The sequence below is a fragment of the Petromyzon marinus genome, chromosome 49 (genome assembly GCF_048934315.1).
Source record: "Petromyzon marinus isolate PM22_M1 ecotype Great Lakes invasive population chromosome 49, UKy_Petmar_22M1.pri1.0, whole genome shotgun sequence".
Classification (NCBI taxonomy): Eukaryota; Metazoa; Chordata; class Hyperoartia; order Petromyzontiformes; family Petromyzontidae; genus Petromyzon; species Petromyzon marinus.
In genome coordinates this window covers 8306809-8322690 of record NC_133715.1, presented here as the reverse complement: position 1 = coordinate 8322690, position 15882 = coordinate 8306809, and the positions used below count along the sequence as shown (strand labels likewise).

Genomic DNA, 15882 nt, shown 5'->3' with positions numbered 1-15882 from the left:
CTCAAGTAGGGTGGAAAAGATGGGACAAAATAAACACCCCACCTTATAACCAAAAAGCATGAGAGCTATAATCACCCGACTGCGAGAAAGTACGCAGCATCCACAAGTAGATTAACATCTTTTATTGAACTAAGGAATGCAATTTAACGAGTAAAATATGAACGCACGAGGACCCTTCATACAAAATAGAAGACCGTGTCAGTAGGCAGGGCAATGACAGATGTGCAAGTGCACCAACCTTAACACCCACACGTTTCTCCAAAGTGTTTTTTTCCTCTTAAGGATGTGCTTAGACAATGAGTGCACCTTTCAGAATGGATCTTGGAACAACCCACAGCAATGTGGTGGAAGCACGTTAGTCGGGTGAGCATGTGCTTGTTTGTGCATGCCAGTGGCACTACTGCGTGGACAAGGCAGTGAGGCGGAAAGTTTAAACAAGCCTCATTGTGTCAACTCTGGCATGTGAGCACCTTGTCGCAGTCCCTTCTGAGTTTACATTTAAGATGGTTGAATTGGGGAAAGGTGCAGTCCTGACCAGCTGCCACCACCCTTATAAGTATAGCAAACAATCTATAAAGAGGTAGTGGTTATGTTTAGATATGAGACATTCACCACACGCACCAGTTAAGTCCACCGTTTTCAAGCAAAATAAGTGATATTTGAAAACGCGATCATTTTGTTTTTTTCCAAGCCCTGAATACATTTCCCTAAAACAAAAGCGGCAAGTGCCATCAGACGTACGGAAGCAGATAATCTTAAGCTGATTTGGAGGCTTTAAATAATGGAATTATACGGCTCAGTGGGACCACATTTGAAATAAACGGAAAACAACACTGCATGTTCAGTATGCAGTTTTTGGTTTAACATTTGCTTTTGTAATCTCTTACAAGCATTACAGTTAGACCTCAAGATGTCTGGGCTTTCCCAGATTCTGGCTGGGAGGATGTCTGGATCTCCCCGGGTTCGGGTTGACGCTCCAGCCCCGCCGTTTCCACAGGCTCTACCCTTGGGATACTTTGGTCAGTGGGAGGGTCACAGGGCTGAGGCAACTCATCGGTGGCAGCGTTGTCCTGCCCGTCAGTTGGTTTGGTCTGAAGGTTGGAGTCGTCGGCTTTACAGTCGGGGACACTGGGGTCGGTATTGTCGGCGGGGTCGCACGTTTTGGGCTCAGAAGCTGCAAGCTCGGCTGGAACCGTTTGCTGTGGTTCGCCGACTTTGCCGCCAACTGTGGGAACCAGCTTGGGGTCACCGTTGGCCTCGGGGTTAGAGTAGGGGTCAGGTTGAGGAGTGTTGGGAAGGTCGGTCTCTTTGCTGGGAGTAGCGACGGCGATTGATGTGGCATCAGGAGCAGCATCGGCACTATCAGCGGCGGCACTATTGGCTTCGGCAGCGCTTGAAGCCTCTCCTCCGGTGGCAGGGCCTTGGAGCTTGCTGAGTTCGTTGCGCTCGTTTTGCAGAGCGCGGCACAGCTTCTCCAACTTCTGTACCTTGGCATTCAGCCCCTCCTTCTCGCGGTCCTGCCGCGTTTTCTGTACACACGTGCAAAGCCATTATGACAATTCGAGCCGACATTTGAGCTCTGCATGCACCAACCTCAAACCATGGACCCACATTGTAATGCCACTGCCCGCTTTGATCACTCACCGGCAGCGTTTCAGATCCTCACCAGGCTACTTGTGAAGCTGTAAACTAGCTCGCTCGCCAACCTCGACACGAACAAAGACGTTGCTGATCAACTCCCCGCCATAGGATAGAAGCCATGGTTGAGCATTTGTCACTTGTTGCAGAGGTTCACAGATCAAGCCCAAAGACCGCCCTGATTAAAGTACCCTATGGCAGGGACCCCTGGCAGCAGCTGTCCCTGTGCAGAGCAAGGTGAATGCAGTAAAGGCCTGCATGTGGAAAATGTCTGCCAGTAGGGGTCGATGTTGCTGTGTGGTGTTCCCAAGTAAGTCACTGACTTGCAAGTAACAGAACTTGGACCTTGATGCCAGAACACAGCCTAATCCTTTTCAAATAACATGGGATCTTTAACATCCATTGCGATGTAGACGGTGAAGATTATTTTTGGTTAATGCACCCACAGGTTATGCATGTTGAACTTCTTTCGCACCGACCGTAGCCAACCGTGATAATCGGCGGTGCGGGGGAAAGACAACTCAATACAAACGTGTTAACCCTTTTCCGTTCCGATGACGTGCATGGAAAATTAACGCTGAACCGCTCGCGCGTTCCGAGATTCGGGCAGTGAGCGGGACACCCACCCTGCAACTTGCAGACATCACGGAACGGGAAAGGGTTAAGTTGTGCTGTGGGGGCAGCGCATTGAAAACTAACAAAAAAACTACATAGCTCTTTTTCATAAGGGACCTGGCCACAAATGATAGGGAAAAAAAGTGGTGTATCATGTGGAAATTTATAGCAGCCAAATAAACTAAATGTGGAGGGGAAGGCCCCGAAGAAAATCCATGCGACCACAGGGAGAATACTCAAACTACAAATATACATGTGTCAGGGTTGGGATCGAATCCACGACCTGTATACCAGGTGAGGTAGTTAACATCTCACCACAGCGGCGTCCCTGTACAAGGATAAGGTGCTACAGGTTCTAACAAGCACTCACCTCTTCCACCATGTCAAGCAGGGCCTTGTTGCTGCTCTCCCACCGCGTTCTCCAAACACTCGTTTCCTTCTCCAGCTTCTTGATCTTTTTCGTCATCTGAAGCAAAGTTAGAATTTATACGTTTCATTTTGGTGACCCCCCCCCCCTTCCCCTCTTGCAAATGTGGATAATTCTGGTCTGTTGAGGTCTTACCTGGTGAAACAAACTCAACTTGTACATATACTATTTGCCACCTCCCAATTTAATAACTCAACAGGTTAAATAAAATCAATTTGGTACCAGACCTCTAGCTTCGTGCCATTTTTTTGTCTGTGGGTAAACATTCAAACTGTGGGGACTCTACACATGGGGAGCAACCCCATCATGGACTCAGCAGGCGTGAAAAGCTGACGGGTAACGCGACAACCCCACCTTTTCCATCTCCTGGCGGAAGGTGTTGAAAACCTCGTTGCTCTTGGACAGAGTGCCCTGGAACTCTTCGAACTTCTCCGTGTAGAGCGCCAACTGCGGGGGTGGCGGCACAGACGCTCGCTCCGATAAAACCGCCGCGGTACGCCAGCAAAGCAGGCGGAACTTGCCTCCCGCCTTCGGCACTCTCAAACGCGCAATGGTTGTTGCAAAAGTCGCCCATAATCAAATTGCATGGGGGATGCTGCCGTGGAGGTGTACCGGTTAAAAGACGGGGACTTGATCCAGACATTGCCGGTTTAATTCGATCTCGACTACTGTGGGCATTGGCAACCCGAACACTCAAAAATTGATTGGAGACCCTAAACGATTCAACGATCACTGGGATTGCGTGGCATGGCGTGGTCCAGCTCGCTGATGACCTTCCGGAAGTTGCAGTGCAGCGGTGTTGCCCAAAATATTCTGAAGCATCAAGGTCTAAGGCAATCGGTGATTTGGCTGACACCATCAACTCACTTGAACTTGAGAATCTGGTTCAACTAAACTAAAAACTTTTTATTTTACCAGGTAAGGCCCACTGAGCTGTGTAGATATTTTTCAGAAGTGACCTAGGGATCACAAATGATAACTCAACGAAGCGGCTTATGTGGAAATTTATAGCAGCCAAATACTCTTAAACGCACGTTTCTAAATATGGAGGGAAAAACCGGAGGACGCGGAGAATAATCCACGCGACCACGGGGAGAGAGACACGCAAACTCCAAATATACAGGCGTCAGGTTCGGGATCTAACCCACAACCTACATATCAGGTGAGGGGATTTAACATCTCGCCACGGCAGCTGCTTGTCTCTAATCCACGATCTCAATGATAACCAACTCAACGATCTGGTGTTGCATCAGCTCCCAGAGTCCCATAGCCCCGCTCCCCCACATGTAATTTCCGAGGCGCTGCATGCCACATGCCGCGTTTGAGAGGAGCGTCGTCACCTGTTGCTTGAGTTGAATTTCTTGTTGCTTCATGTGCTCGCATCTCCTCTGAGTCTCCGTCACTTGTTTAATGAGCTGCCATTCAGCACAAAGCAAAGCGACAGGGTCAGTGGGTCACTAAAATCAGTGAGCTTTACGCAGAAATACATTCGTGCAGCCTTACAACCACATGAGCGTGCGTGCTTTTGTGTGTGCATGCATGGGGAGCGGTAGTGTCGCTGTTAGCGCGTTGCGCTACGAACACAGCGACCCAGGTTAAATTTCCGGTCACGGTCAACACCGGTGACAATTATCTGAACCATTCCTGGGCCTGCCCTAGATTGACTCAGCCTAAAATGAATACCTGGTGCGATGTGTAAACATCACCACTATGGAGACAAAGGCGGCCAGGCGTGGTGCTGGCCACCCACCCCCCCTTGTATGCCATGCCGGCCTTCATAGGTACTCGCTAACAGTACTTGCCCCAACATTGTGTTCAGGCTATACGGGGGATCTTTGTGTGTAAGTGCTCCAGCACAGCCCGCGCACGTTGTGTGGCCGCGAGTCCTCACCAGCTCCTTCTCCTTCAGGTGCTGCTCTCCAGAAACCTCCAGCAGCTCGGTCGTCTGCTGCAGCTTGGCGTCCGACAGCTGTTGCTGCAAGTCCTTGTTACGGAACACCTTGTTCACGTGCTGCAGAACAGGCACATGCGCCCGACGACACGAAAGGATAAGGATTCGCGCGTACGGCGATGCTCGCTTAAGTGCCTCGGCAAATCAAAAGCACCTTACATCACGGCCGTCTGGAAACGACGCTCACCCTTCCGATATTAGGAATCCACTGGAGCTATGCACTTTTAAATCTAGATTAAAAACTAATTTCTTTAGAACTGCTTTTTGTGTTTAGCTTGTTGTCCTTCCCCCTGCACTTCCGATTAGCACAGTTGGGCTACGTACGGTGCCAAAGAAGTTCAACGTACACACAAACAAAGTAACAACACGGCGAGTCGCGCACCTCCTCGCGCAGCTCGTACTGCTCGATGAGCTTCTTGAGTTTGTCCGCGAGCTCCATGTTCTCCTGCTTGAGGCGCGCATTGCGCTCATTGTGCTGCCCCATCTGCGCCTGGATCTCGCTCAGCGTCGCCTGGAAGTGCGCCGTCACCTCTCTCCGCTTCTCCTCCTCCTCCCGCGCTCGCTGGAGATTCTCCTCCTGCCGCAAGCCAAACAAACAGCCGGGCGCGTTCAACACGCGCAATCTCAATTGGTGCCAATGCGAGGTTGTCATTTTGACCCCCGTAGAATACCGACTCCGAGGTCAGAATATGATCAATTACGTTTCCCACACAGACGGTTGGCTCCTATTTCCTTTCTCATGACCATACATATGCAAGGAGTTTGCCTCTTAACCTTGTACTTTCACATCTGCTTTTTGCGTTCCGTTTGTTGTCCTTCTCCCGCACCTCCGATTCTCACGGTTGGCTACAGGCGATAAGAAAGACGTTCAACATACATATCGATAACCTCGCACCACGCACTGTCGTTGTCCACATGAAGGATTTGGAACTGATAAAAGTTACGCCATACCGGGTGGCACTGACAAGTAGAGATATCTGATCTGGGCTCACGGACTGTTACGTCTCACAGCGGTTCCGTGTCTTCGACCAAGCCCATGCACCACACGTGGCCACCTGCTGGGAAAGGGCCGGCTTTGGTGCGTTTACTTTATTTCAAAACCAGCAATGATACAAATAACCAGACGATGAAAACTGCCATCGCCGAGTTCCGTGATTTAACCCCGGACAACGACGATGCTCCAGGGACGAGGCTCACCGTGGGCGCCATCGTGGCGACATGTTAACTCCCTCGCCTGGTATGCAGGAGGTCGTGGGTTTGATCCCGACCCCGACGCCTGCTGTATATTTGCATTTTGCATGTCTCTCTCCCCGTGGTCGCGTGGATTCTTTTCAGAATCCTCCGGTTTTCCCCTCCACACTTACAATCAACATCACACATTTAGAGTATTCGGCTCCTGCTATAAATTTCCACGCAATGATAAGCCACTTCGTTGAGATATCGTTTGTGATAGCCAGGTCGCTTCTGAAAAAGAGCTACACAGCTCATTGGGACTTACCTGGTAAAATAAAAATAAGTTTTTGTTTAGTTAAACCAGATTCTCAAGTGCAAGCACGTTGATGGTGTCAGCCAAGTCACCGATGACCTTAGGCCATCGTTCTTCAGAGCACATCGGGCAACTTCCGGTTATCAGCGAGCTGGACCGCGTCGTGTCACGCGATCCCAGTGGCGTTGTTGAGCCGTTTATGGTCTTCGATAATAATTCTTGGAGCCTTTCGGGTTGCCAATGACCACAATAATCGAGATCAAATATAAAACATTAGCCCCAAAGAACAAGCCTGCACCTTCAGCGTGCGGTTGTGCCGCTGCAGCTCGCGACACAGGCTCTCCAGCTTGCTGCGCGCCAACAGCGCCTTGCCGTGCTCCGTCTGCAGGTGGTCGCGCTCGCGTGCCGCCGCCAAGTGCTTCTTCTCCAGCCCCTTGAGCTGCCTCTGCGTGGCGCGGTGCTCCTCCAGCTGCGGGGAGGCCGGCGAGACAATTAGTTACTCACTTTTTTTTTTATTTCCTTTTAAGAGCCGTAGAGTTACCCGGCTGGTCTTTTTGTTCACTAGCTGTACTCTCATATTCGCAGCAGCAGCGGCTTTTGGCTGATCGTCGAACAAAGACGGTCACCGTGTCGCGTGCTTTCAGATGCGCTTCTGCAGCCGTCTGGAACGCTCTTCCTTCCGATATAAGGAAGCCATTGGAGCTATGCACTTTTAAATCTAGATTCAAAACTTTAGAAGTGATTTTGTATTTAGTTTGTTGTCCTTCCCCTGCACCTCCAATTAGCGCAGTTGGCTACATATGGTACTAAATACATTTAACATGCATATGTACTGCAGTCAACCGGCCACCTCCGTTGCACAGCAAGCAGGCATCTAGTGCACACGTGATCTTTGCGTGATCCACAAACCCCCACCTCCGAAACGCAACATCACAGCCATGTGCCACCACGCCCAGCTATGCGCCGTCAACCGTCAGCCACTGCGCGGTCATGAGCGTTCGATGATGTCCTTATGGTCTGACAGCAATCCTGTCAGACCAAGGGATGTTTCATTATAGATGTGTATATATATTTTTTGCTTTTTAAATGTCTTTTGAAGGACACGCTCGCGAACCCCGTATCACAGGCAGCTCAGAGATCCAATCACCGGCACCGCTGTCACGGTCCACCTGCTGCATGTGTCGGCAACGCTAGTCAGCTTGTCAAGCGTGAGTTTAAAAAGACGCCAATGCGCTCGTTTCAAACACAACAATCACTACGGTGATTTAATATCGCTGCATGTGGCTGTTTTTGTAGCTCCGGGCCTTTTAACTTCAACTTCACAGGGGTTGAAAACAAGACACACACGTGTCCATGATGGTGGTTATAGCGGTGTGCACCCGGCGACGTGGGTTCAATTCCCGGCTAAGGCTGACATTGGTGGCAAGTAATAAATTGGCCGGTCTTGGGCACCCACACTTCGTCACCCGCCCTGATCGTGATCAAAGCGCGGTCAAACAACCCCCATGGCCAGCACAGCATGGGGTATCCTCAACCCAGAAGTGGATTGACAAAGGGCGGTAATTCATTTTAATAACAAATGATGACGCAACAAACTATTGAGGTCATGATCACTCAGAATGCGTCCGATATCTCTCTTTCCTGGGCACACAAGTACAATAGGAATTATGATAAAATAATAACCAATAGTTATCAGAAGATAAGCATGGTTAAGCCTGGAGAGTGATAAGAAGGGCGATCACCATGCACTCCGGGTTGTCACAGGCAGCTGTGAAGCTATGTGCAAGGCAACAGAGGGCAGTGCAGCAAAAGCCACTGTTATACCGTACAATGCTCGCACATCTACGCTCCCAGCTTTCACGAACCCGCACCTACCAGTGCGGTGAGGCATGGTCACATAGCCCCCACGACCCACACAACTGGATGCGTACTCTGGATTCACGACACGGCTGCTCGAGTTTAAATTCAGCTCAATGGGAAGAAGGGACGAGGATGCAAACAGCACATGAGGGCGGGGGGGGGGTGCAACAACTGTGAGGGGGGCCACCGAGACTGACCAGCTGCGTGTACTTGGTGCACAGGGCCGCGAGCTTCTCCTCAGGGGTACTCAGGGCGTTGAGAGCTTGCATCAGCAGCGTGATCTCCTTGCCTGCGAGGGACACGGCAATGCATTTGAGCTTTCGCACACAAACATCCGCATCAGTCAAGCGAATTCAAATGTAGTTCTGTGACGTCATCTTGCGGGACGGTTCTCGGCCAAGTTTGCGTACCACGCGCGGTGTGAGAACTGAGCTGAATTTTTTCCGTCCCACAATTCCTATCGCGCAAACAAAAGTTCATAGCCGAGCGCGGAAAAGGCTCCACAAGGCGAGAATCGGCGCGGACGTACCGAGCCCCTTGGCCTTCTTCTTCTCGGCAGCAGACAACTGCTGTCCATCCTTGGCCGGCGCTTCGGCACCCTTGCTCACGTCCGCCGCTCCGCTGCCCTTCCCCTGGCTCTCCTTCGCTGGCCGCTCTTCCCTCTTGGTGCCGCCTGTCTTTCCCTGGAGCCGCGCGGCGGGGGATGCGGCCACTGGCTTCTCTTCCTCCTGCTTTTCTCCCGCCTGCTCCTGTCCCGCCTGCTCCTCTTCCGCCTGCTCCTCTTCCGCCTGCTCCTCTTCCGCCTGCTCCTCTTCCGCCTGCTCCTCTTCCTCCTGCTCCTCTTCCTCCTGATTTTCTTCCTCCTGCTTCTCTTCTTCCTCCATTCCTCCCTGCTCCTCTCCCACCTGCTTATCTCCCACTCCCACCTGGTTCTCTTTCACCTGCTCCTCACCTGCCCTCTGCTCTCCCTCCTGCTTCTCTCCCACCTGCTTCTCTCCTTCTCTCACTTGCTCCGCTCTCACCCAGTTGCTGTCCCCGTTGTCAGCACTGGCTGGGTCGTCGGCGACAGTCGTCGGGACCTCGTTCGAAGCGGCCAAGATGGTCGAGGCATTGCCGAAATCTCTCTCGTTGGCACTCGGCAACGCGGCCGGGACATCGGTGGCTCCACACGACACCTCTGCCTCGCCCTCCCCGGGGATCGGCGGCACGGCACAGCCACCGGAGGCTGCGCACGGCGCCACCACCATCTCCTTGGTTGGCACTGGAGGGGGCTGCGCCAAGTGGACGGAGCTTGCATCGCCGCCGGCGTCATCGCTGCTGCAGCCGTTCATGATCGTGCGAGCCTGGCCAGTCGGCACACACGCACGCACTACGTCCAGCACACCTGTATACCAAACGTGCAACGAGAAGCAGAAGTGAGGGGCGACTGTTTTTTTACAGAAACCAAACCTGAAACTAAAATGCCAGCAGGAAGCAAATCAAACTCCGTGTGGTGGTAGTTAAACTGGCACCTCATTCAGCATTCCTCATTATTTACTTAAGAGACTAAGCCGCATCACTTTGAGAGCAAGAGAGGACCATGAAATCACGACCAAATCACCCTGAATGTGCCCAGTGTCTTTCCAGCCTTGAAGGCCAGGCATGGGCCTATTCCAGTCTAGCAGCAACCCGGAAAACATTTAAGAGAGCGGGCCGTGAGCATTCATGAAATGAGATGTGGTGAGGAAGGCACCAAGTCCTTGAACACAACCTTTAGTGGTTGCTCGATGTGAATGTGACCATGAGAATGTGAAATGTTCACATCTGGCGCAGGGCCACTAAAGGAAATGTGCACACGTTGTCTTGTTGATTATATGACAGAGGCAGCTGGCTAGCTTCATTTTGCCATGGGAGAGACCTGGGACCCAAGGTGGATCAGAGAAAATAACTTTGCTCTATTTTTTTTATTCCATCAGCCAGTTTAATAAAACAGCCTTAAGTAAATTTATATTCGTAAGTACTGTACAAAGGGGGGGGGGGTAATTGCAAATGGTGTTTTAAGCAACCATCTGGATCTCTCTCGTCTCCACATGGTGCCTTATTTAACATTCACAAGCCTTACAGTGACGCCTGATGATTTCTAAAGTAGCAATGTGGACATATAATGTGGAAATGTAAAAAGTGGGAGTACTTCTGTATTTGGGACCCGAAAGCGTGATGTCATTTCAGTGAATACAGCACTGCAGAGTGCAATTGTTTCCGTGAAGCATTCTCACATTTATATTTCTGAACAGGCTCCACTTGAACGCAACCTTGAAAACTGGTAATTATCATCAATTATAAAACAGGAAATGCAGGCACATGTAAAGTGAAACATAATGACACGCCTGTGATCCTGGCACTTTGGAGGCATGGGTTGGTGGATCAAACAGATCTCTAAAACTCCAAAACCCACTATCTTTGTTAGTTTAAGGATTCTTGAATCATTATGTTAAAAAGCTTCAGTGTTATCCCCTCATGTGGACGACTAGGTTTTCTCCATAATACAATTCTGGCAAAAGCGCCTAATGAAGCTGCTTGCAATTTACCTGCTAAACGTCGTACTCAAATTGCAAATGTTGTGAGTTTACTCTCCAACACACTGGTGTGCTGACGTAGTAACTAATCGGCACGGATTGTTTACGTGACAAACTTTACAAATTGGCTGTCTGGTGGTGGCGGGTTAATGACACATTTATATTTACACGATCTAACCCAAAAAAACCTTTATTATAAATATTGGTCGCAAAACTCTACTACGTGTTAAACTGAGATTTTCTTCAGGCACTATCCCAGTTTCCTGGCACAAATGAGTAAAAAAACCTCACAAATGGAAATGGCCAAACATCCCAGTGTAGCAGGACTCTCCCTCCGAAACGAGTCTCAGCGAGGCTGTCCAAGGTAAATGAAGGGCATTGTCATTACTACTACGTTCCCACTCCACAAATGATCACATGGCCTGCCGTGGTCACGTTTCTTTCAACTGAGCCTTTACGGAAGTGACAACTGTCCCAATACTTGCGGGGTAGAGACCAAGATGCTGGGCTCGACTGTCCCCCGAAGGATGTTCATTCAATCACAGACCAAATTTTTGTCAAATCAGTGCTTTCTTTGAGTTGTGCTTAGCCGCGTGGTGATCCAAAGTCCCACTACTTCTTTATATTTCTGGAGATAAAATATTAAGCGACGGCGATTCGTTAGTTTTCGTGGAGGGTTAAGTGGTCAGGGTTAGAGTTTAGTATTTGGCAAAAGAGTTAGGGTTTAGGGCTATGTTTTCTCATTTTGGATTAGGGATATAGTTTAGTGTAAGAGGTTTAGATTGAGGGATTATATAGATTATGACTTCGGAGTTATGATTTTTCGGTTACGGTTTTGGGGGTTTAGGGTTGATGATTAGAGTTTGGGGTTAGGATTCAGGGGATAGTGTTAAGTTTCAGGTTTAGGGGTTGGTGTTATAATTTAGAGTTTTGATTCAAGATGTTGGTATTAAGAGTGTAGGTTTCGGGGTTATGATTTAGGAATTTGGTTTAGGGGTTATGGTTCGGGTGTTTTTGGGGGGGTTTATGACTAGGGGTTAGTCGCGGTTGGTGACAGTAGTAATCGAGATTGCCGTGACTTTACGGGGTCGCGTAAGTCTCGGCTATTCCCCCCTTACCCCTGTCCTCCTGACCGTGTGGGTTTTTTTCCACCACCGTGGGTTACCGTGGGTAACTGTAACCAACGGCTCTGGTTACCGTGGGTAACTGTAACCAACAGTTACCAGCGACTCTGGTTACAGTGGGTAACTCTGTAACCAACGATGACAAACGACTCTGCTTACAGAGTAACCGTGGTTACAGAGTAACCGTGGGTAACTCTAACCAACGACTCTGGTTACCGTGGGTAACTCTGTAACCAACGACTCCGGTTACCATGGGTAACTCTGTAACCAACGGTTACCAGCGACTCTGGTTACAGTGGGTAACTCTGTAACCAACGGTTACCAACGACTCTGCTTACAGAGTAACCGTGGTTACAGAGTAACCGTAGGTAACTCTGTAACCAACGGTTACCAACGACTTTACTTACAGAGTAACCGTGGGTAACTCTGTAACCAACGGTTACCGTGGGTAACTCTAACCAACGACTCTGGTTACCGTGGGTAACTGTAACCAACGGTTACCGTGGGTAACTCTAACCAACGACTCTGGTTACCATGGGTAACTCTGTAACCAACGGTTACCAACGACTCTGCTTAACCAACGCGGGGGGGGGGGGGCTTGCCCCAAAAGCAACCGTCTCGTAACAAATAACCAAAAGCATCTTATTCTTGGTTTTGTTCGGCAAAGTCACGTAGAAGGGAAGCAATACAATAATAAAAATATAAAACAATAGAATTGTATTGTTTAGAATTTGATTTTGTATTTTTATTATTTTATTGCTTCCCCTTCTACGTGGTGACTTTACCGACATAACCAAGAATATGAATCCCTGCAAGTCACGAAAGCTTTAAATAAAAAAACACAAAAGCATCTTCTCCAGACGGCGGTGGTGTGTTTAAGACGCCGCCTGACGACCTCAGCGTCTTTTGACGAAGGCGGCTTTCGGGGACGGCCACAAATGGTGACAAAAAGACAAGATTCCAACAAGTTTCCGTGCAGTTCTCCTCAACAGGGCCGATGTTGTTGAAGGTTAGCAAAGCTTCGCGACGTCGCCACATCGGGACAAACTTTAACGCGACCCGGCGATGAGTTTTATGAAAGAACACACTCACACAGACACACAAAAAAAACAATCTTACAGACGTTACGAAATCTTACGTGAAAGAGTTTAAGGTAACTTGAGGGGGGGGGGAGGAGGAGGTTTTGTTTGTTGTAAACGTCAAACACGTGTTCACTTCCCGATGTCGGCCAAAAAGAAATCGCCGTTCGCGCCACTCATTCACTCCCCCACCACCATCATCACCGCCACCATCATCACCATCATCGTTCTTACTTCACGTGTCCTCCTCACACCGACCAGCAATTCGGAAGGCAATTCTAACCAACTACAGACATCATCACTTAAACGCGATTGCAGCTGCTGCTGGTGGAGATGATGATGATGGTGATGGGCTTACTGTGACAGTATCCGAAGGTCGACCCGAACCATGAGGCGTTCAAAAATGTTTACCGGGGGTTTTCTCAAGCCTCTTCGCCGTTTGTTTTTTGTTGTTTGCCTTGCGAGCTCGGCGCCTAAATAAGCAACCTCTTGCCGAGAGCGTCGGATGGTGTCGTCGGTGTCGAACGGAGGACGATGAGGTGGACGAGGAGGAGGAGGAAGGAGGAGGTGGTGGTGGATAAAGGAGGTGAGAGAGCGTGAGGCGCCGCGTTAGCCGCTCGCTCCGTCCGTGGCGTCTCTCACCCCGCCCCCACCCGCCGCCGCCGACACTCAGTAGGGCCCGGGAGGCAACGAAAACCCGGAACGAGACTCCACCCTCCCCCCCCGTTCAGGGCTCCTTTACGGAATGGAGTGCGCGTTCGTCAGAATCAAAAAGCTGTCTCTCTCCTCTGGTGTTGTTAAGGACACTTTTATTTGACAATCAGCGCACGGAGCATACAGGGGCCCCCCACCCCCTGCCCCCCCATCACCAGCCCCCCCACCACCACCGCCCCCCCCCTACCACCAGCCCCCCCACCCCCTGCCCCCCATCCCCTGCCCCCCCCACCACCAGCCCCCACCACCAGCCCCCCCCACCACCAGCCCCCCACTACCACAGCCCCCCACTACCACCAGCCCCCACCCCCTGCCCCCCCACCACCAGCCCCCCCCCCCACCACCAGCCCCCCACTACCTCTAGCCCCCCCACCCCCTGCCCCCACCACCACCAGCCCCCCCACCCCCTGTCCCCCCACCACCAGCCCCCCCCCCACCACCAGCCCCTCCCACCACCAACCTATGAAACAGTAAGAAAGTGATTTTTTTAAAACCCGTTGTGGCAACAAAACAGGAGTTTAACACCTAGTAGGCTTTCGCGACCAATATCATCCACAATACAGGTTTTTTGGGGGTTAGATCGCATCAAAATAAATGTGTCGTTAAACCCGCCGCCACCCGGCACAGCCAATTAGTAAGGTTCGTCACGTAAACTGAACATGCCAATTCGTTACGAGTACAGCACACCCGGTGCTGTTGGCCACTCAAAGGCAATGCCATATGTGATCAGAGCATGTTCGCCACAAGTACGTGTGTGGTTACTACAGTACTCGATTCCTTGCAAAAGGTTTATATTTGGTTTTCAAGTTTTCAAGTTAAATTTATTAGGTAGAGCCCTGTGAGCCATGCGGCTCTTAAGTCGGGTGCAACTAAACCGCAACAAACTAAATTTGAACACAGAACATCTTAAAGCGACAACGCGCAACAGAAACATCCTGGAATAAACCAGCAAATATTCCACGCACAAAAAAACTTATTAAAACGCTGCGTGCGAAAATCACAATGTGGTGCAAGCCAACGACAACAACAACCATAAGACAATTTAGATTAACCATGTTTTCGAATCACCAAAATAAAGCTATAAAAACAATGTAACAACAGTAATCATTTGAACATCCAAACACCACCTGCTTTATTGCCAGACAGGGTGAAACCTATTCTTAGTTTTCCATAGAATCAAGAGGATTTGTTTATTTGGACTAGAGGTGGAGCAGGAATCCGATAAGATAAATCTATTTTTTTGTTCACAGATGTCCAATAAGACGGTGGGGATTGGCGAGTCACAGGGACAATGGAACAACAACATAAGAGATAGCAGTACAACATAGAAAACTAAGGAAGTCACTAAAAATAAATAAATGAAAACAAAGTACAGTCTATAAATACGATTTTACTACACTAAATGCAAGCTTGGGTCATGTAGCAAATTAACAATCTCAGACCACACCAAGACAATACGCGCGGTCCCTCAATAAAATTGCACATTGAGTCGTAATTCAACAACATCATCATTATTAGCCATGGGTGTCTGGCATTTGGTGGACATTCAACCCCAAACTCTAGACCGTCGAGTAAAAACCATCGAGACCCATAGAAATGTTATCGACTAACGATATAGAAACTACACCGTGGCATTGTAGCCAAATAACCCAAACTATGGGCCATATAGTAAACCCATAGAGACGCAAACAAATCATATACGGCATGATCATAACGTTAAAACAGTGGCGTATCTCGGCACACTTAAAGTACGCCTCATTTGTCTTGTTTAAAAAAAGGCTGTTATTTCGTTGCCATTTATTTTAGATAAATATTTCTTTTTGTGCGCGTGTGAGTAAACCGCGCGCAATTGAGCAACGTTCAATAAACACAAAAAAAACCCCCAACCTTCTGAACGCTTCTATATTTATACTCTTTGGTTCTTTCGGTAAAGCCACGTAGATAGAAAATTAAAGAAGAAGAATAAAAATTTAAAATATAAAAAACTCACGCCGTTTCGATTTTATATTTCCTCTTGAAAACGAAAGAGCGCACTCCGTTCCGTTCCACCGCCTGGCGTCGCTCCGCTGCTACCCGCCCGGGTTTTCCATCCTCCCAAACCGGGCCCCGACGCTCAGCCTCGCCGAGGTCTCTGGGAGGCTGACGTCACGCGCCCGTGCACCTCGCAATTCTTAGGTTTCAATGGAAACACATGGGGGGGGATGGGTGGGTTGAGAGTTCCTACGATGAATCGGAGAGAGGTGGCGGCAGGCAGCCCTCTCCGTCGCTGCGACGTTGGCCCTCGTCCGCTAGAAGGGGGCCCACTCACTCGAAGCTCGTATTTGGGTTACTCGTTCACTCTGGGCCGAACGGTTCTGAAAGAGGCGGGAGTAGCAGCACTTTACACTGCTGCATGTGACCTGCCGATAGGACTAGCTCGTGTGTTCCGTCGTT

At 49.7% G+C, this 15882-nt stretch overlaps 1 protein-coding gene and 1 long non-coding RNA gene across 5 annotated transcripts; one reads left to right on the top strand and one right to left on the bottom strand.

Annotated features, from left to right (window-relative positions):
* Positions 1–107: 107 nt before the first annotated feature.
* On the bottom strand, positions 108–15570 carry LOC116953036 (uncharacterized). Of its 4 annotated transcripts, none has more exons than XM_032972867.2 (10): positions 15440–15570; positions 8507–9361; positions 8175–8266; positions 6416–6586; positions 5014–5208; positions 4572–4691; positions 4021–4095; positions 3035–3127; positions 2624–2719; positions 108–1529 (listed from the first exon to the last, which is right to left on the bottom strand). In XM_032972867.2, the coding sequence occupies exons 2-10, from the start codon at positions 9306–9308 to the stop codon at positions 906–908; spliced, it is 2268 nt and encodes a 755-aa protein (XP_032828758.1). In that variant the 5' UTR covers positions 9309–9361; positions 15440–15570; the 3' UTR covers positions 108–905. The 4 variants fall into 4 exon arrangements, with proteins under 4 accessions (XP_032828758.1, XP_032828759.1, XP_032828757.1 ...); XM_032972868.2 differs by having other exon boundaries at positions 8507–9320; XM_032972866.2 differs by lacking the exon at positions 15440–15570 and adding an exon at positions 13147–13402.
* LOC142931127 (uncharacterized) lies at positions 13235–15333 on the top strand. Its single transcript, XR_012947147.1, has 2 exons — positions 13235–13321; positions 14700–15333. It is a non-coding gene; the product is annotated as an uncharacterized LOC142931127 (long non-coding RNA).
* Positions 15571–15882: the final 312 nt, after the last annotated feature.

Coding starts and splice junctions, on each gene's coding strand:
- LOC116953036 (XM_032972867.2), bottom strand. CDS start 9,308: ATGAACGGCTGCAGCAGCGATGACGCCGGCGGCGATGCAAGCTCCGTC. Junction 5,209..6,415: donor GGCACAACCGCACGCTGAAG/GTGCAGGCTTGT, acceptor GGCTTGCGGCAG/GAGGAGAATCTCCAGCGAGC. Junction 4,096..4,571: donor ACCTGAAGGAGAAGGAGCTG/GTGAGGACTCGC, acceptor GCTGAATGGCAG/CTCATTAAACAAGTGACGGA.